The 9738-nt window shown below is 42.3% G+C and overlaps 1 protein-coding gene across 1 annotated transcript; it reads left to right on the top strand.

Moving 5' to 3' along the window:
• Positions 1–454: 454 nt before the first annotated feature.
• Positions 455–9329, top strand: LOC308370737 (prostacyclin synthase-like; the record flags this gene model as incomplete). Its single annotated transcript, XM_080845443.1, has 10 exons — positions 455–522; positions 1141–1264; positions 1437–1612; positions 2169–2312; positions 2880–3007; positions 3905–4080; positions 6083–6239; positions 6871–7052; positions 8310–8461; positions 9170–9329. 10 exons carry the CDS (start codon positions 455–457, stop codon positions 9327–9329), a joined length of 1467 nt encoding a protein of 488 aa, XP_080701569.1.
• Between the last annotated feature and the right edge of the window lie 409 nt (positions 9330–9738).

The raw sequence follows: 9738 nt of genomic DNA, 5'->3' as shown, positions 1-9738 counted from the left end.
TTACATTAACTGTCTTTACCTGAAACAGTGTGTAAATGTGTGCGCAAATGACTGTACCAAAAGAAAAGTCACAGATGTCAACGTTTTTCACGATGTAGGCAAGAAGGATATGTTTTTCTAGTATCCCATTAACTTCCACTGCTCGAGTCCTATAAGCATAACCTGAGTCGTGAGGCCAGTTAGGACTTGATTTTGACTGTTGAATTGAACCTACCACCTTGAACTTTCCAGTTTGGAGGACAAACTGTTTCCGCTCAAGACTCGCTAGCAAAAGTTAAACACACCAACTCATGACTCAGTACAACGTGTGGCATTACTATTTAGTTGGCCAAAAACGAAGTTGAGCATCAGATGTCGCCCACTGACTCAATGACGTAAGCATTGCTACTCCTTTTAATAAGCGACACTGCAAGCAAGAAGGCACTAACAGAACCACGAACGACGTGTAAGCGCAATGATTTGGACTGTACTACTTCTCGTAAATGGGATTCTCTTCTTTCTTCTACTTTCAAACCGTTCGAGGTGAGGCGGATTTTTGTATTGCTATTTTAGGCTTATTGTCTGACAATTCTTTAGGTTTAGTAAAGTCTCATATCCGTTCCTTTAGACACTTGCACACCATTGCTATCGCATGTTATGAATGTTTTATGTTCATGAAAGAACTATATATTAATACAATGTCTGAAATGTGTAAAAGTGTCACTTTCATGTTGTAATTAAGTGGGCTCCCCCTGAGTTTTTGCCATTTTTGTGATTGCGCGCGTGTGGAAGTGAACAGAGTCTGGAAATTATAGACTGGTGAGGCTGGGGACAGACTTTATCTTAGGCAGTAGACATACTGTAAACTGACACAAGACATTACTTCAGTCCTGACGTGTCCATGAGTAACATCTGGTTGAATTTCAGGGTCACCTATGGGAAGTCTCAATAGAAACAGACTCACTATGCCTCATCCTTCCATAAACATTGCCGAGGTTTTTTTTATTATTATTAAACGTCATCTGTATAAACACTGAGTTGATTGATGTTGGAAGAAGGCCATCTCAACCTCAGATAGGCTATTGCACAGTGGAAAAGACTTGAAAACGTTTTTATGAGAATATGGTTGAATATGGATTATTCTTTCTTTTCTTTATGCAGGTCAAAGAGAGAGCCACCCTTAGATAAAGGTTTTATTCCATGGTTGGGGCATGCCCTGGAATTTGGGAAAGATGCCGCTAAGTTTTTAACACGCATGAAGAAGAAACATGGTGATATTTTTACGGTAAGAATGTGATTTATATCATTGTATCAATGTTACACAATTGTTTCACTTTAGTAAAACTACTATATGTGTGTTTGTATGTATTTTTTTCCATTTGGTAATTTTATGCTATGATCTAATGAAACGACATATAATGACACCCTCTGTATACCATCAATCTCTTACCCTATAGGTGCGAGTGGCAGGGCACTATGTCACTGTCCTGTTGGACCCAAACTCATATGATGCAGTCCTCCAGGATTCTGGCTCTCTGGACTTCACCCGCTATGCCCAGGTGTTGATGGACAGAATCTTTAAGCTGCGTCTCCCCAATCACAACCCTATAGTGGAGAAGGCCATTATGAAGCAGTACGTCTACAGTCTTTTAACTGTCTTTTTTCACGACAACTGTTATCATTAAATAATTTGGCATATGTAGAGGGGCATACTGACCAGTCTGATCGAATGGGCATATGTAGAGGGGCATACTGACCAGTCTGATCATTTGAATGGGCATATGTAGAGGGGCATACTGTCCAGTCATGATTGTCATGATTTTAATATGGATTTGTAATGATAACTTAGTCCTACTCTTGGATGTGATTTTGTGGTTTTTATTTATTCGTATTCATTTGTATTTTTTTCTCCCACACTGCTCTGCTGACAGTTGGCATACCTCTACGAAATAAGTCCTGCTCCTGTTAGGGTTATTACATTTTGCATGAAAAAAAAGGCTTTGGTCACTTGAGAAACATTGACATTTAGGATTTCACAGGAGCTTTGAAGTGTACCTGATGACAGCTGTGTGGGAATGCCTCCCCGGTAGAAGCCTGTCACCTTAATCAGTGGGTTTGACTTAGTTTGTGCAATGGTGATGTATTGGGAGCCTCCGCCCTCCCTTGACTTCTGTCCTTTATGTTGGCAGGTACTTCCAGGGCAAGCCCCTTTCCTACCTGAACAGCACCATGCAGAGGAACCTCTATGCCTTACTGACATCCGAGATGCCCCAGAACCAGAAGGACTGGAAAAGGAACGGGCTGTTCAACTTCTGCTATGGCCTTTTATTTCGGTAAGTGTCCCCTGTTATTTGCGTGGGTCCCAGGGTTTAAAGTCACTCCCCATAAACAGTTTAGGCATGGGGGTTTACCACTAGCCGCGGTTTGTAAATAAAAAGCAGCACAGGCAAGGGAAGGAATGTAGCGTGACGTCTAAGGGCAGAACTAATGCAACAGGAAAGCCCTGACGTTCCTACGTCACACAACATCATGACATGGACAAATGCACACTGGCAGATGGCTTCATGTTCTACAATGTTCTTACACTCTGTGAGGCCTGGTTTGCTGTGAATAGTCTTACAGTGTAAGTTTTCCTGTATTGTATATAGTGGTCTATGACTACATCAACCTTGTCGCTGACCTCAGGGTCATGTTTGCCTTTAGGGTAAAGCAACTCAAATGAAACCATAAAACACAATTAGAGGCTTAGAAATGTCTGGGTTAGTTATGTCTTCATTACATGGACAGGGCCATCAGAGTCACCAGCGTCCATCAACCTGATGACCTCTGTAACCTTTTCTTTGGAGCAGCTGATATTCATTTTCTTTCCCTACCACTTTTACTTTTGCCTCTGTACACAGGGCAGGGTACCTCACGCTTTTTGGAGGGGAGGAGAATAACAATGGCGAAGATACCAAGCAGATCTACAAAGAATACCGGAAATTTGATGACCTCTTGACCAAAATGGCACGGACCACCTTAAATTCAGGTTTGTTGGGTTTTTATTCCCTCAGTTCCCCAAACAAGAACTTGTGCCTAGTTCCTCATGCAAATGCCTCTGTTAAGCAATAGTTCTTGTACGAAAATAGCTTGTATATTGTTTTGAAGTTCAGGCCTAACTGATACCATGGTAACACCAATCATTGGAATGTATTCAAGGGAACATTTGTATTGATCAGCCACATGACTAAATCCTTCATTGAATCATCACATTGTAAAGTAATCCCATAGATACAATCGATTAAAGACTAATTATTAACACACAGTTTACTAATGGATGGGTGTGAGGGAAGTTAAATCATTCTGACATCACAATGGAGGGTGATGCAGCCTTTACAAAAGAAAAAAACTTGGACTTGTCAAAGGCGTGTTATCATAACTTCAGCCAGCCATGATTTCACTACAGAAAGTGTTTTTGTTTTCATTGTTTTCTACGTAATAGCTGTTGCTATAGTGACCCGTATGATCTGTGCATAACATTGAAAACAATGAGTCAGCATTAAGTATATTTATTACCTCATACATACCTGTTATAACAAGAAAGTATGGACAATAAATGCTGTTCCACTGTTACAGGCGTAGCAGTCCTGTCCCCCCCTCTTCATGTGGGGACTCACTCACCTTCTAAAACACTTTCTCTTACCTCACTATGTGTCACCTTTGTCTGGGGATGATATCACTGATGTCTAATGAGTCTAGTGAGTCTTTCTCTGTCTCACACACTCACTGTCACTCTCTCTCTCTCTCTCAAATGCTCCAATGTTATGTCTCTCTATTTACCAGGTGAAGGGGTAACCCCACCTCACCCAATCTGGATCTATCTGACATTTTTCCTTTCAGACAGATATCTGAACTGTGTTTTGATGTGTTTGGTTGCGTCTGCCAGGAGAGAAGCGGGTGGCAGGTGGGGCTCGTGAGCGGCTGTGGGAGCTGCTGCCTCTGACTGGCCTCAGCGAGAGCTCCAGCCCGTGGTTGCGCCACTACCGCCAGCACCTGCAGGAGGGGGGCGCAGACACCGACACCCAGACTAAAGCCATGCTACTCCAACTTTGGGCCACACAGGTGAGAAACACACACAGACAGACACACACAGACATACTTCAGCTGTCATCATACACCCACACATAGATATTCTATCTGTCATGCTGTCATTCACCCATACCTACGCACATGCCTGTCTTTGTCTCCCCAACACAGCCCTGTTATGTGTGCGTTTCTAAACCAAGCCCTCCAATCTCCATCTCCTCCATTACTCCCTACCCCCAGAGACTATGACATGAGCTCATTGACTGGGCGCCGTCTGTCGTCTCACCCAAGCCTCCGATAGGGAACTCTATTTGTTATTTCTACATGTGGAAAAGGGCACAATAATGGTGGCACGCACCCTCAGACACAAGGCCTGGGTCTGTGCCAGCTTCGACACCCCGCCTTCCAACACAAGCGCTCATGTGTCACCTCAGCTCTCTGCAGGTGACGCATTAATGGGGGCATTTGGAGTCATAGGAGCCACGACAAAGAATTTGTTAATCTGATTAACAACAAAAACGTGGGTGTACTCCTGCAATATCATTGTGTAGATTCGGACATCATGTAGATGACAGGCTAACAATGAGGCCTGAGGCCCTTATCAGATTTAGAGCACTGGGTGGAACTGCCCAAACAAGGCAAGCAGACAGCTCATATGTGTGTTCAGTCTGTCTGTTTCAGAATAAGAGACCTGTTGTCTCTATCCGCCTTGCATAATGTCCTCTATCTGTACGAATGCAACACTGACAACGACAGCTCGAATGGACAATTTAAACTGAGTATAGGCAGCTGCAGGACCGTGTGTTGCACTTGCAAAGCTATATTTGTACAGATACAGCCATAGGTTCTTCTCTTCTAAAACAGGCACAGAAATGCACTCCCCATCTCAACCACATGAGTGCACCAGAGGTTCACTGACAACTGGCTGCAATCATCTTGTGCAATAAAAAAATAACTAAAATTGATGTTTGTGAAATCATATATAGTGTGTGTCTTTAAGCCCCGTGCCAAGATTAAGTTAGTCATTGTAGTCCTTATTGTTTGGAAAGGCCAGTGAATAGACACACTTCTATTTATGGAATGTATAGATAAAAATATGATAAACACCTTTGTGTGTGGCATCCAGTAAACTAGAGTTTACATTTTTAAAGCGGTTCCAAATGAGTTGGTGTGGGTTGTGGTTAGCGCCCTGTGGTAAGATTCTCCACAATCACAACAACAGTATAATTTGACTGCACCGGGCCAATTGTGTGCTCTTTCAGGACTCAACCTCACTTGTGGGTTCCTTTACTCTTTATACAATGTCCTCCAGAATGCTTTCCCTGGGTTCTCCTTTTTTAGTAAGCCCTCTAGCACTTCCTTCCCAAAGCTAAACAGAACATGGTTGTGTATCATGAGAATGGGTGGGGGCCATTTTGAGGACACACAGCGGTACAGCATTTGTCCTGGTTATTGGCTGCTCCTATCCTTACCCTCTGTGTGATTGACAGGTGTTCCTATGGGACATTGGGCTGAGTCTGGGCTTGTAATGGTGACATCACTGTAAATGAAGTCATGTTAACTTACAGTCCCTACAGTTACAGTTATTCCACACAGTCAAATCTACTTGTGGAGGTGGAGGGACAGGGAAGTTGATGTTGCTATGGTCCTGTGCTTGTATACATTTGCAGTATTTATCCATGAAACCTCTTCAGAGTACTCAGTATTTACTTAAAGGCTAAATAAATCTCTGTAGTGCAGTCAACACGTCTGAAGGAGACACTAGTAAGAGCACGTAGACCTGGAAGAAATGAGTGTTTATTTTATGGTTATACAGTTCTATCCCATACTTTATCTCTGACCATCCGTCTCAATGTTAAACAGAAGCACACCAAATGTGATGCATGTGAGGGGAATACTCCTAATGACATAGTGGAAAGGCAGAAGGTGGGATTGCTTTTGAGGCACCAGATTGATTGGACTGTGAGTCCATTTCTGTGCTAGATTATGCAGTGCTATGGTGTTTAAGGTGTTAATGTGAATGCCATTATGTTGCCAGGGTAACGTGGGGCCTGCAGCGTTTTGGCTCCTGGCGTTCCTGCTGACTACTCCAGAGGCCATGAAAGTCGTGAGGAGGGAGTTTAACAGGCTCTCGCTGATCAACGACACAACACGGGCACCTACACTGGACCCCAGACAGCCAACCCCTGTGTTCGGTAAGACTGAACATATCATGTCATAAAAGTATACGTGTTTAAATTAAGTGTGTTTTCAGTAATTTATCCTGATGTTGTACACGCTTTTGTTTATGCTATTTGGAGAAAAGTGGAAAAAGACTTTGCTGTTTGTTGGTGAACACCCTGTCAGCAACAGAGAGAAAGTAGCCGCACAGTCCTTTAGCCTAGGTTAGTTAGCAGCTAACTGATTAGAGAACAATGTCTACAGAGTAAAGCTCTGGCTCTGGCTTCAAACTAGCAAATGGCTGAAGACTTAAGACATTTCATCCACAACTCAAGTCAGCATCAGCACTTCTACAGTGAAGCCCCATTTCATTGAACCTATTAAGCTTCAGAGCATGATGGCATCTAGATTAATACCTATGAAGTTATACATGTGCCTGCGTATAGGTAATGTTCAACATACACACACATATACAGAAAGAGAAAGGACTGTTAATCAATATTTATGTACGGCCAATGGAATATACCTGACCTGGTCTACTCCCTCTATGCACAGACAAACAACAAGAAATCTTCTAGAGTGAATCTGTCACAATGTTCTGCTTTGATATCCAGCTAGCCTCCCTAGTAGTGCCTCATAACTCAAACTCTGGCATCTTCTTCTCAGACAGTGTCCTTGAGGAGACATTAAGGCTCACTGCTGCCCCCTTCATCACCAGAGAGGTTCTGCAGAAAAAGACCCTGCGCATGGCCAACGGGCAGGAATATGACCTCAGACAGGGCGACCGTGTGTGTCTGTTCCCCTTCGTCAGCCCACAGATGGACCCCGAAATCTACCTGGAGCCTGAGGTACATACTCTCTCACAGTCTCTCACCTGCATGGCTGTACACAGCCCTTAATTGTAACTAAGAGCTTTTTTGGTCGGGTGTGGAGAGTATTGATAAAGATTACCTTCACAGAAGCTGGGGTAAAGAGGAGTGTCTGAAAGGACTCACTTCACACAAAGGTTGCTTTAGAGTTCAGAGAGGGAGGGAAAGACAGAACTTAATTGATCCCAAAATATATTGTATTGCACCAATATCAACATTCACAGTTAACATAATAGTTACTACTGACTATTCTTACTGATACATAACATATATTTCTACTGACTTATCTTACTGATATATAATATATATATCTACTGACTTATCTAACTGATGCCTTTCTGCTGCTTAAATGATGATCTTTATGATTTGCATCAGACCACCAGCTGCGTATGTGCAACACAATCACACATGGTCAACAGATTAACAAAAGTTTCCATGAATAACAACTTGATGAGCCATTGCAACCTGAATTTAATACACTAGCTATCAACTGAAATGAACACAGTAAACAGTCAATGGATAACCTCAATTAAGGCAGAGAGCACTGAGGTTATGTGCTCTGTCCTCAACTGCTCCACTATCCCTCAAGTCAGGCCACTACCGTAGTTACCTAGTGTGGCCCTGATAAAAGGCTTAAAACAGGCTCAAGTGTTAAAGGCCTATTGTGTCTGCCTTCAGCTTGCCTCAATGGTATTTCTGGCCGTTTGATGCAAATAGCGAAGCCTGTTAAGTGGATTGACCCCTTATATAAAGAAAGGTTGCGTAGTCATTCTCTATTTTACACACACACACACATACCTTCACATACACGCACACACAGAAAACACATACACAAGTATTTAAATTGACCCTGGATTACACATGGAAAGTTTTAACCCACTACAGTCCGGATTAGCAGACAACTGCAGTGGAAACACTAAGTAAGTAGCGTGGGAAGGTAGTTGGAGGGCAGGGCTATCAGATGTGTCCTCAAGATTGCCACCATTGTACAAAAATTAGCGTACGAATCCAACTGGCAGTCATGTCTACTCCCCATCTTTGTCCCTCACCCTTCCAGCTCTGCTGACCTAGAAAGGCCCAACGTGTAAAATGGGATGGGATCAGCTGCTTTGATATCATGGACTAATGTCTTGATATGGCCCCTGGTAGCTTGCTGCAGAGAACAGTATGTTGGGATGTGTGATTTGTTGTCGTTTGTAGCTCCCGCCAACTCTGGATCTTCTTTTCCCATCACAGACATTCAAGTACGACAGATTCCTGAATGCAGACGGGACTCCAAAAAGGGTGTTTTATAAAGGTGGCCAACGGCTGAAGTACTACACCATGCCCTGGGGAGCAGGGAGCAATGCCTGTGTGGGGAAGCCCTTCGCTATTGATGCCATTAGACAGTGAGTATCCCATCATGAGCCTATGCAGGGAATCCCTAGTGGAAAGGGGACACACACTCATGAACACACACACACACACACACAGATAGATCACCGATGTAGTTGCTCCTATATAGAGCAGACGGCTGAGAGCACTTACCTAAGCTATGACAATGCAAGACCTGTGTCTTAAAGGATGTGAGTCTATTGAAAGCTATTTAAAGTGACGGAGGCCCATTTTTAGCCCCTTGTAGACATCCCTTTCCTTTCTCAGTATCTTAAGCTTCTAATGGCACACATTTTGCCTAGAGGTAAGTCTCATTGTTAGGAAAAGACCTGCCGTCATTATAGCTAATTCTGTACTGTAATTTGAAACATATTAGTCATTATGGTCTCAGAGTGAGATTTGTGCGTAGCGAGACTAATCTGTTGGTGCAGAGGTCAGTATTTCTATTTCAAACTGACCCAAATCATTTTAAAATCATTTTTTGAAAATAAATTTCTAGAGTCTAGAATGGAACAAAAGCTGTTCCATGCAGTCCATATTTATAGACTGCTGGAAAACCTTCAACTCATATCATCACTAGCCTTAAGAGAATAGTTATATTAGTTATTTTGCTAAAGGAACTTGAAACACTGAACACTAGGCACTAATATATCGTCGATAATTCAGCTCCTGGAACACCCTGTGAATTCTGTGCTCTCATACCATTACTCCTTCATTCGTAGGTTTGTCTATTTGGTGCTGACTCATCTCGATGTGGAGTTGTGTGAGCCAGAGTCAGGGTTGCCAGCTGTGAACACCAGTCGCCATGGATTTGGGATGTTGCAGCCGGAAGGAGACTTATTCATCAGATACAGACACAGAATTGGCAACAATATTTTATAATGTATTAATTATTATTTATTATTACACAAGTGTTCGGTTTAAAAGCACTTACAATTACACAATTACAAATATACATATATATTATATGATGTATCTGTACAGTATATATATTTTTGTATTTAACTGGTAACCATAGGTAACCTATATTTGCACATAATTTGTTATGAATTGTCTTATATTTGTACCTTCTGTATTTTATTGACTTAATTTTGTATTAAGAAAAGTAAATAAAAAAACAGTACTGACTGAGCATAATCATGTACACAGAAAGTTAGCCTTTGCTTTCCCAGTATAAACTGGATTAAATTGTAGCCATGACACATAACTGGACTTAATCTCGAGTAACATGTCACAGTCAGGTCAATCTAATAGGGGACTGTATTCTTGTTATGAGAGCTGAGTTGTTACC

This window comes from Sprattus sprattus (genome assembly GCF_963457725.1).
Source record: "Sprattus sprattus genome assembly, chromosome: 10".
Taxonomy (NCBI): domain Eukaryota; kingdom Metazoa; phylum Chordata; class Actinopteri; order Clupeiformes; family Clupeidae; genus Sprattus; species Sprattus sprattus.
Note: the sequence above shows the minus strand (reverse complement) of the source record. Positions and strands in the feature narration are given on the sequence as shown.